The sequence below is a fragment of the Hesperophylax consimilis genome, chromosome 3 (assembly GCF_061612785.1).
Source record: "Hesperophylax consimilis isolate HC1 chromosome 3, BYU_Hcon_1.0, whole genome shotgun sequence".
Classification (NCBI taxonomy): domain Eukaryota; kingdom Metazoa; phylum Arthropoda; class Insecta; order Trichoptera; family Limnephilidae; genus Hesperophylax; species Hesperophylax consimilis.
Window position 1 is genome coordinate 8,771,072 of NC_142838.1, and position 15,414 is coordinate 8,786,485.

General features: G+C 34.5%; 1 protein-coding gene across 1 annotated transcript in view; it reads right to left on the reverse strand.

Annotated features, from left to right (window-relative positions):
* The window catches only part of egr (TNF superfamily member 12 eiger), a 170,332-nt gene that overhangs the window by 15,057 nt on the left and 139,861 nt on the right, over window positions 1–15,414 (reverse strand). The window contains exons 3-6 of the mRNA XM_089647797.1: window positions 9,721–9,925; window positions 8,614–8,797; window positions 5,772–5,988; window positions 2,163–2,314 (exon numbers count right to left, since the gene is read on the reverse strand). Of these exons, the coding sequence (XP_089503923.1) occupies window positions 2,163–2,314; window positions 5,772–5,988; window positions 8,614–8,797; window positions 9,721–9,925 (758 nt within the window). The remainder of the gene's footprint in view (window positions 1–2,162; window positions 2,315–5,771; window positions 5,989–8,613; window positions 8,798–9,720; window positions 9,926–15,414) is intronic.

Genomic DNA, 15,414 nt, shown 5'->3' on the forward strand with positions numbered 1-15,414 from the left:
TTTGCGCCGCAGTGGGAGGGATAGACCATTCGTCCGTCACTCCTGGACACACTGATCCCCGGATTTCTACCCACCCCTCATATTTTTGTCCTTCCCAAAACTTCCTCTCCTTCCTTTCCTCAAAGATACTCTCCATACAGCTTCACCAAAGATGACACAGGCTCAGAGGGAAAGTATTTTCCTCAGGGCCTACTGTGTCGCGTTAATGTAAAAAAATTAATACAATAATACTAAATAAACTAAACTTAAAACGACGTATTTAAAATTTTAACATTATGGTATTTAATTTTATTTGAGAATCCATCGGATTTCTCCCATACACGAGTTTCTCGAAATTCTGTAGTTTATTAGATTTTCTCAAACAAACTAGGATGTAGCAATATCCAATAGAATCTAGAAAGAAAATACATTTAGCCTTCTGTGCCATGGCAAAACGACTTCATGTTTGTCGCCTTTGATTTTTCACTTCTTGTACGAGTAGGACGGTATTTTCCAATATCGCCCATGAAATATTTCCTTTGAATTTCAGTAGCTCGCTGACTGACTTTTCCCGGCGGGCTGTTTGCAGTTTCAATTTAAGTGCAGCAATATACTTATTGATCAAAGGAAAAGTGCCTACTTTTCTATCGGTGTTTCCAACACTTTATTGTGTATATTCTCATTGAAAATATTATACACCACGTATACTGCTCACAACGAGAATAATCTAAGAAAAAAATCGTTATAAAATTTTATTAATAGAACCGTAAAATAATTTCTAATTGACGTTACAATTTATAATCTATGTATTATGAAATAAAATTGTATTGCGTAAAAAAAGGGTCAGCAAAAAAAGGTATACGGGGTAAAATATGTAGATGTCAAACAAAATATAAAACAAAAAAATATATTTTTTCATTGCACGTCGCCATTGGGTAGTCGGGTACAGCTTACGTCTCGTTCCAGCAGCACGGTACCAGACGAAACAGAGCGCGTATCACGTGATCCGTCGCGATTTTAGTCAATTGATAAATAACCTTGTGCAAACATTACTAATTTAGAAAAAAACATTAAATAATTCATGGAAAGATATATACATTGTTTACACAGCCAAAGAGGGTTGTTTAAACTTGAAATTTTTCATCGACTTTTGGAATATTTCTAAGGTATTTTAAATGCGCTATGTATTTCTTATTTTTGAAGATGTCTCTAAAACTTATAACCTTTTAAGAAACTAAAAACAATTACCTTTAATATTTTTGTATTTAAAATATACTTTGAAATTTATAAATTGGAATAATTTAAATTCAAACAAGAAAAAAGATTTAAAAAATACAAATATTTATATTCCAAACGTCGAACCTCTTATTTAGTCATTAGGTCGAACACAACTCCTTTTGTGTAAGAAATCTGCAAGAAATCTGTCACCTCACTTTAAATCTAATTTGTACAATAAATAAAATATTATAATAATTCCCCGGGAATAACAACAACAAAAATGACATTTTGAATTCATTGTTAGCGCAATATAAACGTTGATTTCTATAATTCATATTATCCCACACATACATAAAACATAATTTTCATAGAATTTTTATCAAATTCATACTGTAACAGTCAATTAAAAAACAATATTTATGTCTGAAATAACCTCTCTTTTTCGAGACGAGAATTTCACGTATCTGCTGAAATGCGATGTTGCCGTTTCTTTCAGAGCTTTTTTTTTAATAAGGCCGTTGGTGCTCGAGGTTAGAGAGAAAATTAGTTTCTATTCTTTCATTTCAGCAACTTTAGTGGCGTGGTTGAATTTTTAGCTGCAGGCGATTTAAAAATAGAATTAGTTGTGGAACTCCATTTCAATTTAAAGAATTTATTATTTATTACTATTACCTATTATTTAAATTAAAAAATACTTATTTATAAACAATAATGGTGTGTAATCATTACTACCGGAAATAGCTGTTTCGATTTCCGAAGGCGTCATCGTTGAAAGACAAAGATTCTCGGTTTATGAGTAACCTAAGTATATTTAGAAATCACGTACAAACCATCACGGTAAGCGGAAATGTTGCTTGTGTCGTGATGGAGGATTTAGCCAGCCGAGGAATCGAACCAGACGCGATGCCAACTCAGCCACTAAGATGAATATTCAATATATTCTAGAGTACCAAAGATTAATTTACCTGAGCATAGACGAAGTAAAGGCCACTCTCGGGCACAGCGACGGCGCCGTTCTCCAGGGGGAAGTGTGTGTCCTGCCCCAGGGAAGGTAGCCAGGAAGCCGCGGCCCACTTGGTGTAGGGCACTTCCAAGGCGTGACGGAGGCGGCCATTACCTGAGATAGTGCAAACATTAATACCGGGTAATATAATGCGTCTGTCGTATGTCGTATCTCGTATGTCGTATGTCGTATGTCGTATGTCGTATGTCGTATGTCGTATGTCGTATGTCGTATGTCGTATGTCGTATGTCGTATGTCGTATGTCGTATGTCGTATGTCGTATGTCGTATGTCGTATGTCGTATGTCGAATGTCGTATGTCGTATATCGAATGTCTATAAAAAAAGTGCTTTAAAAAAACTACTCCATTAAATACAGACTTAGCTGTTTAGATACACATTTTTACAGATAGTGTAAGTGGAAAGTATTTCCGAACTATATTAATATATCACCAATAAGATCTCTTCTTTTCCATTATCTTTTCCTAACATTGTATTATTTTATATACGAGTATTTTTATGTTTGTAATGTAATCTATGACTAGTTAATATATAAGCCCTGATGAAGCTTGTGCTGTCATTTATTAATTAATTTTTAGCGCACTTGAAGTGAAATGACACTAAACTGGGCTATATAAATGCTATGTTTTTATTATAAAAGTGGTGTATTGCAAAGTGTGTTCTTTCAATTAAGAAAAAAATATTAAATTATGTTCAATTCAGATTTGGTTTTATGTAACTCTCTGCCCTCTACTCGGATACAGTTCTAAACTTCTGATCACAAGAGATTGTGGTGGTTAAATCAGTAGGATGAGAGAATACCTCTGAGCAAGCTGGTTCAACACTAATGAGAAAACTTTCCCGACACTTGTCTGCTAGACAAAATACACTTTTAAAATCTTTGTGCGATTAACACTGATTTGATTGCTGGAATTTAAATATTGAGCTAACCGTAAATAGCGTTATAGCGGAAACAGACTTTATTTACATTATTCAAATATCGGGAAAAATTTTGAAAGTGGAAAAGCTGTGGGAGTTAAATAGTGTGATTTTTGTCTTCTCGACAATGCAACTGCAACTAAATAAATTAATAATTAGGGATGTTTTCTGAGTATTTTTCGAGGCCCCATTATATTCAAACACCACTAAATTATAGAGCGTTGTGACGCCCACGGCACGAAAATATGGAAATATCAGATAATACGGCAGAAATTGAATAAATAATAGGGGTGGATCTTTTATTCCACGGGTTATCTGATTAATAATTTATTGAACGACAAATAAACAAATATTTTATGGTTGCCACATTTAAATAAGGGTATTTTTAGGCGAAATAGAATTAAACCACAATTGTATCTTATTTATTTAACCTTTGTATTTAATGTTTACTAAAAAAATAACTTATCGGTTGTCAACAATACGAGTGAATTATGGTAAATATTTACATAACCAAGTACAAAAGTAAAAAACTCAACACGTGAATAAAAGTTTTTTTAAATCTATTTCAAAATGTATTAAAACTTTGGTTTGACCGAGGATTTAACCTTCATACTAACTTACTCCTACCAACCTTGCCAAATGCCGGTCGGGTTGGATTGACATTTATTTCGTATATTAACTGCTGTAATGTCATCCGATTTCAGAGAAATGCGTACATGTCCGCGTGTTGTACGTGTTTGCCACCAAAATGTAGAATGCATTGTCATAGAAAAAGAGTCTATTTGCTGTGTTTCAGCTAGACCCGATGGCGATGTCGGGAAGTGAGTTACTTTCCACTTTCAAGATTATCATTCATTCATTACCGGAATTCAAATAGATGAATTTAAAAAACATGTTTTTGTCGGCGCAGTCAGTTGGATTCCGGAAGTATAGAAAACTTACTAGTGATGGTCATAAATGATACATCATTTTTAAAATGATTCACAATGTGACAATCCGAATAAAAACAACTTTAGAAAATGACATTAAAGTATATTTTGTTCAATACATCACAGTCTTACAAAATTAACAGAAAACATTCACGTGAAGTATTAAGTCTTATTTTAATAATATCTCTGTTCATACGTTGTTACTAACTAACTAACCATCACGCCATTTCCCCGCAGGAGTAGGCAGAGAGGACGGACAGCCATCGGTCTTGGCACACACACCTTGCCTCATTCACATTCATATATCGTCTCATACATGCTCTTCTATTATTCTGGCTCTTTAAATAATTACTACGGCAGATGGACAGGATAGGTGTGTCAGAAGAATATATTATTTATTTGAAATTATAAAAACAAAGAATATGATGAAACGATATACAGGAATTATATACTTCATGTTGGGTACCTATGATCCTTGTAATGTCTGCTAGGTGGTATGTTTATTCCTTAATTACCAGGTGACGTGTGTAGTATATAGGTATTTGTGTGTGTGTGTGCGTGTGTGAGGGTGTGTGGGTGTGTGTGTGTGTGCTACTACTGCCTTTGCTGCCAAGTGTTTCAAATATACATTCAAAATTATTGTTGAATTTGGAAGTAATATATTTTATAAATTCGTTTTAGATACGTTCCGCTGGAATCCAAATTGGCGATGCATATTCCAGTGTACTTCTGACTAATGCGAAATATGACATTAAGAATGTGCGCGGATTACTGAATACTTTACTTAAATGTAGCACGAAACCAAACATTTTATACGACCTATTTTATATATATATTTTATACGATTGAGTCAATGTGCATTATGACACGCAAGTGGAAGGAATTAGGAATTGTCGAAAGCCGACGAGGACAAATGCATCAAATATAGGGTTTTCCAATAAGAGGTGTTATTTTGATATTCAATCGTAAAAGATCAATGGTTTCGTTGCTTGTGTGGCACGTAGCGCCGTCTTGTTGAAAAAAAACATTGTCCAAATCAATAACATCCAATTCCGGCTATAAAAAATCATTAATCATCTCTCGATAGCGCAATCCATTCACCGTAACTGTTGCTCCAGCCTCATTTTCAAAAAGTAAGGTTAAATGACTCCGCCGGACCATAAACCGCACCAAACAGTCACACGTTGAGGATAGAGAGGCTTTTCAACAATAACTCTTGGGTTTTCCGAGCCCCAGGATGCGAGAATTTTGCTTGTTGACGAAGCCACCGAGGTGGAAATGGACCTCATCACTCAAGATGATTTGCATTTGATTCACTCAGTGAATTTAAAAAATTTCAATGCGTTGTTGAAGCGTGTATCGTTCCATTTTTATTAATGGCGTAGTTTCTACTTGTCAAATGTAAAAAAATAACAGCTTTAAAAGTAACATCTACCGAAATTGCTGGCTATTCAAAATAACACCTCTTATTGGAAAACCCTGTACTTGGTCAGGTCATGTAGGAAGAGTCGAAATAATAGAAAATAACCATGAGACGATGTACTAATGTAGATGAAGCCGGGAGTGTGCGCCATGAGAGATTTAACTGGCGTTCCATTTGGTGGGAAAACGGTTTTATGGTTAGTTGGTTACTTTATTACCAACACACAATGGTTTTCACACAAAATCGTCTTTGATTGGTGCCAGGTTCAGTTAGGATTCTTACCGTCATAATCTTCGTGTTTTCCCATCTGCATGCCCTTGGTATCCCCGCTGAAGTGGGCGGCCATCACTGGCTTGTTTTGGGTGGCCACCAGGGAGGCTCGTGGGCGAGAATCATCGTGAGGGTACATATCCTCCTCATAAATTGAGGCTCGGCTCTGTGGCCCGTGCTTGCGGAACCTGCGGATTCGTCTCTCGCCGATCTCCTCAGGTTTTCGTTGCTGGAAAAAAGATTATTTATTGATTGAAAAAGTAAGTTCATCCCAGTTGTGTTATCTAAATTACCATGAATAAAAAAGTAAGTTCATCCCAGTTATGTTATCTAAATGACCATTGAATGAAAAAGTAAGTTCATCCCAGTTGTGTTATCTAAATGACCATTGAATGAAAAAGTAATTTCATCCCAGTTGTGTTATCTAAATCCCCACTGAATGAAAAGGTATTGATTGAGTCATTAATTTAGGTGTTTTATCCAAGTTGTTAGACGGTTAAGCTACCTGATTTGGTAATACTGAACACATTCATATTCATTGGCAGGCTTGGAAATACACATAAAGGTTTCTGGTAATAATTAAGATTCGTTAAAAAGCTGACGTATAATGCTAAGTATACACCTGCGAGCCGAACTGCCGAGCTGGACCTCAACTTATGGGAAAGAAACGAAGCAACCGCAAATGGCGAGAAACGCCGCATGTAGTTGATTCGTTCCTTTCCCGTAATTCGTGGTACGGTTCGTGTTTCGGCTAGCAAATGTATACTTACCCTTATATGCCTGGATATTAATCGTGAGAGGTTACAGTGTTTGAAGCCCCTTCATATTTGATTGTCAATCAAATCAACGATTGCGGCACTTTTGACATTCGAACAGTTTACGGTTTACAGTTCTGCAAAGATATTAATTTTTTTTGTTTAGATTATCACCTGGTAAGAACTAAGAACTACTACGCATTCTGAAATATTGAATCGCAGAAGCTTTGCAAAACTTTGTCGTGTTTGATGAATTTTTTTCAAGATTCTTTTCTTTTAGTTATATTGTGACTTCCATGAAACTTAAATTTTAACGCAACGACGAAAATATGGGTATTTATATTTTATTTGAACTTTCACACTACTTTGAAAAGAAATATCTTTAGTGGGAAATGGGAAATAATAATACACGGAGTATGAGGGTGCGAATTTCTCTGAACTTATGTCAATTTCGCTTGGATAAATAATATAACTTGAGCTGGAAATTACGAATACGTAGTCAAAGAGATTTTGTGGAAGTCTGAGGAAGCCTGATTTTTTCATGAAACCAGTCGAGAAGAATAAGTTTTAGACATAAAAACATCGTTTTCAAATCAGTGGGTCGTGTGAAACAGTAATTTGATCAAACAATCAGGTAAACATTATACGGAAAGAATCGTTTTGTGAAAATACTAAATTTTCTATCATTATTATTTTAAAAATTTTCATTTTCAATCGAATGAAATGATTGAAATTTATGTAGAGTTTGATTATGACACCGATTTTAAATTATGGAATAATAAACTGAAATACTTCGAAAAATAAACTAAAATTCTTCAAACAATATAATTATCATGCAAAATTAACAAATTAACAAAACCGACTTCAAAGATGTCACTAAAAAAAGCAATTATTCAAATGAATCTACAGTAACACACCCTATATTTACATATTCCAATCGTATTAAATAATCTACCGTAAAATACCCTTTACTTACATGTTCCAATCGTATTAAATAATCTACCATAAAACATCCTTTGCATTCATATTCCAATCATGTTAAATAATCTACCTTAAAACTCCCTATACATTAATATTCTAATCGTATTAAATAATCTATCGTAGAACATACATTCATATTCCAATCGTATTAAATAATCTACTGTAAAACATCCTATACATGCATATTCCAATCGTATTAAAAAATCTACCGTAAAACATCCTATACATGCATATTCCAATCGTATTAAATAATCTACCGTAAAACACCTTATACATTTATATTCCAATCGTATTAAATAATCTACCGTAAACCACCCTATACATATATTTTCCAATCGTAATACATAATCTACTTCTGCTATTCGTTTATTTCAAAATAAAATTAGTTGTTTTTAAGTAAATAATAATGAAGCTTCACTGTGATGTAAACACATTTAAATGAGATATTTAAATGCAGATTGTTTATAGAGTGTTTTGTTTTGACACTTTTATGTAAATATTATGTTTATGTATCCAAATAAAAAATAATAATTCTTTAAAAAATTTGATATTATATTCTTAATCGATTAAGTATTACAATAAAATTTAAGTTAAGTTAATCAACTAAACAACTCGGTCTTGGCACACACTTTTTGCCTCATTCACATTCATACATCGTCTCATAATATTCTTCTATTATTCTGACACTTGACATGGTCCGACTCGATTATCTGATTCACTTGATCGTGCCATGTCTTCCTCGGACGTCTCCGACTTCTGCTACCATTCGCATTTGCATCATATATATCATCCTACGTACATATCTCATATCTTCGCTCATTCGCTCTACATGCCCAAACCATCTAAGCGTCCCTTTCCGACTAAGAATTACCAACATTATCTCAATTTTCTTAACGCACGTTTTTAATGGCTATCTTTATGTCTAATCGCTAATATTGTCTTCAATGATTTATGTATTACAATTTGAGGTTATACTCATCGGTAAAAAAAAAAGAAATTTATTTATAAAAAAAAATTCTGTCTGTACTGTTCTCTACGATTGGTTATATTCCACAAAACCCACAATTTGTGGAGTCAATATTAAAAAAAATAAATAAATTGAATATAAAAAGTATTACCAAGAACGCTGCATCGTAATCGGCAGCCGGTCCGCTCTTAACGTTGGGTTTCCGAATCCTGATGACCCTGCGAAAAGCCTTGGTGCTGTCCTGATCTGTCTGCATTACCCTGGAAGGCCTGGAGTACACGGAGCCTGAGGAGGACGAGGTAATGTCTTCAGACTGGAACTTTTTGGAGTGCTTTCTGGAGAACAAAAAAAAAATTTAAATCAGTACAAACAAAAAGGTTAAACGTGAAGTAACGAACATGATGAAACGCCGTTTTTATTATTAGGTGTTTCGGAAAGCAAACCAGAATGTTTCGAATGTGTTATGTGTGTAAGAGAGAGCAGTTCCAGATGTGAGAGAGACGCCAAGAATCAGCATAAAGGAAAAATCATTATCTAATATTAAAAAATATATCTTTTGGTTTTCCATCCGCGTGGTCTTTAAATTATGAATTAATATTAAATGCTAACGAAAAGTTTAATTATTTATTTATTTTTTGGGAAATCGACAGTTCGATTTGAAATTTATGAGAGAATTATATAAAAACAAAATACGGCTTGTAATAATATTATTTAAATTTATGAAAAAAATTATAAAACTAACTCTAATAAAAAATATTGACAGCCAAAATATTTGGTAGAAAAATATTTTGGAAAATTATGTAAAAACTTAATTTGTTCGTAATAAAAAATATTGAAATTTACGAGAAAGTTGTATTTAAAAAAAAATATTTCTCGTAATAAAATTATTGTTTTATCTATACTTCATGTAGATTCTCCACCGGTTTCCGAAGTTTTCCTTCATAGAACAAAGCTAAACTGCCTAACGTTGAACTAAATACTTTATCTACTGTCCTGATACGAGGAAGGAAGGGTGCTTCCGAAACCAGTCGACAATTTAAATTAAGTTACTGGTTGAAACAAAGTACCTACCTATTTGTTTAATTTAATTTATTTACGTTAAGCCACGTAGCTACATACTTTTTACTTAATAAAAATTGAAGATGATTATTATCTGCAAAAAGATAATCTCATAAAAGATGTCCAATAAATATAATGTAAGAAAGAGAAATCTCTAGGGAAAGAGATGATTTATCTTCGGCATTACTTGAACCTTTACCTTTTATGTTGCTGACGTAGTTCGTGTTCAGAGTTCCAATCCATTAGCATCCTGGGGTTTCCCCTGGGCCCGTCTCCTGGCGGCAGGTGGCGCTGATCACCGTGTTCCTCGTGAGAGAGGTTCCTCGCTTTGGCTGCCTCGTAAGATTCCTCAAGAACCTGTATTCCATTGGCTGTCCGCGGGAAGACTTCTCTCTTGGAACGGGCTATAAAGAAGAAAATACATTACATTCTATAAAACACCGTAAACTATAGTTTTATTACTATTGAAAATGAATGCTTGAATGATCCTTGATCTGCAAGGTATCTGTGCAGTTAATTGTTTTATCTTGATGAATCATTTAAAAATATTTGAATAAGTATTTTGTCTTATTTTTATAGTAGAATTGATTATTCAATGATCCATTGTTCATGGCAGAAATGAAATTTTACAGAGTAAATGTAAAGTTTTCAAATATTTATTTATATATTTCTAAATTCACGCTCGGCTGGGCTTTTACATGTTATTTTTTTATATTTTTACAAAGAACATCTAAATAAAATCTTTATAGTCATTACCAAAATTTTGTATACCGCGAACGGGGGTATAGAATTGAGATTCTGTTTTGGAGTTATCACAATAGATATTGGTTGATGTTGGTTTACGAGGTATATGTAATGAAATCAAGTATAATAGTTCAGGGCTGTCCATTATTGAATTTATGATTTTATATAAACATTTTAGGTCGTTAACTATTCTACGTCCAGATAATTTTAATAAATTTAGGTGACATAGTAGATAAGCATAGTTGACAGAATTCGTTAATTCTGTAGTTAACCCTGCTCCGACGCGGGTATGGGCACCGCCGCCCCGGGAATGGATAACCAACACCTCTGCCATATGTCACCATAAGTAGTTCACTACGTTTGGTGACTTAGCAGTGATGCCCGTTTTATGTGGTAGGGTTTGTCTAGATTTGGCGGCAGATGCGCATGCGTAGACACTGCGTGGCAGACCGGATTGAGGGACACTGGTTAAGGAAGACATCGCCCTACACATCAGTGGGAGAAATGGATTCACATGTCTGTCACTCTTGGACACACTGAGCCTTACATTCCTACCCACTCCTTATACCTGTTTCCTTCCCAGAACCTTCTCACTTTTATTTCCCTAAAAAGTCTCTAAGTCTTTAGTCTAAAGGTCTCCTGTGTGGACCTAAGGTAAAAAAATATACTACAAAATACCTAGCCCTGAGAAGAACTAATTTATAAAAAATTGAGTTAATGTCAAAACGGGAATGTTTATTATTAAAGAAAGATAAAGAATAGTAGAACACTGTAACTTTACGAAAAACCGGTATAAATTGTCACATTTGAAAATAATATTTTTTTCTCCAATATATCAAAGAAGTTCAGAAAAAATATAATAATATTTTTATATTCTTCAGACAAACAAAGTCGATCGACAGTGTATTAAATAAAAACGTCCATTTTCGAAGACTGTTAAAATTTGGAAGCGAGTTTATCGGAAATTAAAGCGACCGCAGCATTTCCAATATATTGGGTCAAACATTTCGAATGCGAACCATCCGATAAAGTATTCAGACTTCTAAATGTTCTTTCTGGAAACTGGAGAAAAGGGAATTTTTAAAGCAAGGGACTTTTGATTTTAGGAAATGATTTACTTGGATATACAATGATTTTGACGTTACTGGCTTGAGGCATCACATCGTATGAAAATGCAGTCTTTACATCAAACACTACACTACATTTACACTTTACACTACATTTAAAAAAAACTTTTAAATGATTCAAAGAACTACGGATTTAGCACTGTCATTTTTAGGAATAAATTTTTTGGAAATAAACGGAAAAAAGAGGTTCGGTAAGAGGTAAGTACAAATTGAGGCTGAGAGAACGTGGTTATTCACTCTTCAGTATTACTTAATGTTTATTTCCAGCAACGTTTTTATAACAAAGAAAGCAGCCATGGAAAAGAGATGAAGAGTGCGATTACAATTATTTAAATATATTAAATTTATTGAATGCTTTGATTGGACTTCTAATTCTGCGTAAACACGTAAGAACCAAAGCGACTACGAATATTGGTAAAGGAACGAAGCAACCGCAAGTGGCGTTTAGAGCCATCTGCTTCGTACGTGTATACGCAGCATAATAATGTTGCCTAACCTTCGCGATCGCTCAGCAGGTAGAAAGTAGGTGTTTTCACAGTACGGATATTAGTATAATATTAAATATACGATTCCTGAGAGAAAGTCAAATTATATCAAATTTTCCAATTATGTCCAAAATCCTGTATCTAAATTTCGCTAATAAACAATTAGTTAATGTTAATCAAGTGTTAATCTTACCAGGTAAGGTTGGTATATATACATCTCCATATATAGTTAGTTATAATATAGATCATTGTAGACATGTATTATATATTTGTACAGCGCACTTGAGGGGATTTTGCACAAAAACGGAGCTATACAAATCATCGAAATATTATTATTATTATCAGTGTAAATACCCAATATACATAAAAAACATTCTTGTGTGATCATCCTTCGATTATTTTTCGAATATTTTTGATTATTCTTCAATAACTCTTCGATTATTCAATCTTTGATAATGAACTATTCGATATTCTAGTGGGTGTGTATACAAATTGCCCACAGAAGACTAAGACCGGCCGGCAAAACCGGCTAATAATACAATCCTAACAGAAGGTTTCTTTTTTGTTATAACCTATTTGCCTAGATACCAGCACAATATAATTCCCGGGATTTCCGGATTATCCATCACTCCCGGTTACCCAGCCTCACGTGACCCCTTTTAGGGGGAATAATCGGGAGTCTATTAATAAAATTAAGGACGAGCTGTAGACACGAATAAAAGTTAAAAACATGAACATGCTTTTTCATAACCAAGCTTATGACGTAAAATAACTTTTGGGAAAGGTCACAGAACATATCCCCTTAAATTCACTTTCGTTCAACCAGAAGGTTTATTCTCCGAATAAATTCTGGTTTAGATTTTTATTTTTAGAAACTAAGGTTAGCTCGGTATAAATCTTAAAAATTCAAGTATCGGATATCAACGTTTGTCAAGTATTTTTTTGTAAAAAGGTCAGAAAATATACGTGACTTCTGGATGCATACTATACTTAAGTTGTGAGGCGGGTTTGGTTACCGCCGCCCGGGAACCATTTATTGGATAACCAACACCTCTGTCGTAGGTCAACGGGAGAGGCAGGTCTGGCGAGAACCTTTGACCTATCCAACTGGTCTCTTTTGACCGATCGCCTTGCGCCGCAGTGGGAGGGACAGATCATTTGTCCATCACTCCTGGACACACTGATCTATAGATTATTACCCACCCTCATACTTTTCTCCTTACCAGAACTTCATCTCCTTCCTTTACTTAAAATACCCTCCACACAGCAGCCCCGAAGGAAATTATTTTCCTCAGGGCCTACTGTGTCAGGTTAATGTAAAAAAATATTTTAATATTTTTGGTAAAAAAAAATAATTACAATATCGAATACCGCTAACACTATTCAAGTTAGCTACGATAATTCACGAGGGTTAGATTACGTTTGTTTATATGTTACATAGAAACTAAAATTTGTTCTATTTTTATAATGTCCTGCGAAGTAAGCCACTTATGGATGGATACTTTAAATTTGGAACACTAATTAATAATCATCTATCTTTATGATCTTAATTGGTATAAAAGAACATTTTATTATATTTTAAAAAATATTAAGGCTGGTTCACACTTGTTAATGAATGTAATCATTAATAGTACCTTATCACTAACTACTCAGTTTCATCACCTTTTTTTAGTTTTAACACCTTTATTTTTATTAAAGAATAGAAACTTATGCACGGAGAAAAATGAGTATTGCTAATTTGTTAAGGACATCCTCACTTTTTGCAAATCCGGTTAAGAACCGGATTGCAGGCCTTTAACGAATGAATTAACAGGTTTCCCGATGTCAGAACACGTGTTCGAACACATTATAAATTACATTACGTTATCAGGAAACCTGTTAATTCATTAAATGAATTAGTAATACTTATTTTTATCCGTGTGGCGTCTCGTTTTAACTTTGTTGCTCTCAAGATTTCGTAAAATCCTTATTTTTTCCTGTCACAATTCAAAAGCGGTCATTGCTCGCAAAGTTGTTGCTTGTTGTTCTATACTAAGAGCCCTCAGGCGTTTAGGTCCAGTTTGCAAACAAACAATTTTGTTTTTGCCAAACCCAGTAAACCCTTTTCACTGTAGAGTCGATGTATATATAACCTAAAGATGTAGGTATATATTTTACATTGAAAATTCAAACTATGTATTTAAAAAAACACGCCATATAGATAACATACAACTACATTTAATTTAAAATTAAAATACTAATAACCGTGTGTAAATGTTAAAAGAAAGGTTTCCACGAAAAACCTGACGATTTTTGAATTACCTTACTACGTTTACGTCCCATGTAGTGAGCAGAAAATGTTACTGGAATTGAGAACTTATCTAGCAGAGTGAAAACACCTGAGTGAAAGCCCAACGAATTTTATCAGTAGCATTTGGATCAATTGGCCACCAGCCAATCAACTAACCGATTATCGTGCTATTTCCACATAAGCATAGACAGAGTAAACTGATATACACTCCTAGCTCCATCTTCATGCATACAACGTCTCATATTATTTATTTATTGAGTCATGTTCTCAATAAAACGGTTATGCACCAATACATTTCGGAAAAGATTACTAATTTGAGGCACATGTGAAGAATAAACAAGTCAAGGGGATAGTTTTACTATTTTGAGACAAGCGTCAAAAAATTATTTGTTGTTAATCTGTTTAAAGTGACGTTGAAAATGTTCATGGTCAATGCAGAATTGTTAAGCAGCTCGAGTCGCTCTGTTGATTAGTGCTTACTGATAGGCAGAATTCCTCGCTTTTTGAGAGTAAACAAGACGGTGTGATCTCCAACGAGTATACTTGTAGCCACATGTAAGTTCTCTATTTGGAAGGCGTGTATGGGTACCACCGCCCCGGGAACCAACACCCCTATAACAGGCTATAGGTCATCCCAAGTGGTTCGCTACATTTGTGACTTGTCAGGGGTGCCCGGGTTCATGAGACGAGGCTTGACTAGGTTTTGGTGGCGGATGCATTTGCCCACCTACTGCATGGTGGGTCGGACTAGAACCATCGTCGTAGCATATGCACCGCAGTGGGAGAGTGATGAATTCACGCATCCGTCACTCCTGGTCACATTGACCCCCAAATTTCTACCCACCCTTCATACCTTTCCCTCCGAGAAATTTATTTCCTTCCTTTTCCTAAAAATACCCTCCACAGAGTATCCCCAAAGATGACATTGGCCCTGAGGGTTTTTTTTGTCCTGAGGGCCTCCTATCTGGAGCTCATGTATAAAAACCTCTTTCAACACAGGTGGATTAAGTAATAAGTATAGTTCCAGAGATTCCACAGTTAAAATCGACAATTCCTGTTAAAAACAGGAATGGATAGTGTCTAGATTCTCTCATATACAGATAACGCATAAACCACTTTTGTACTTTTTCTGTTTCTAGAATATGATTTTGTTCAGAAAGGGCCAAATAATGGAGCTGTATTCCAGAATACTGCGAACAAGTGCTTTATATGTTCGTAGTATTGCGATTCCATCAGTATTATTATAT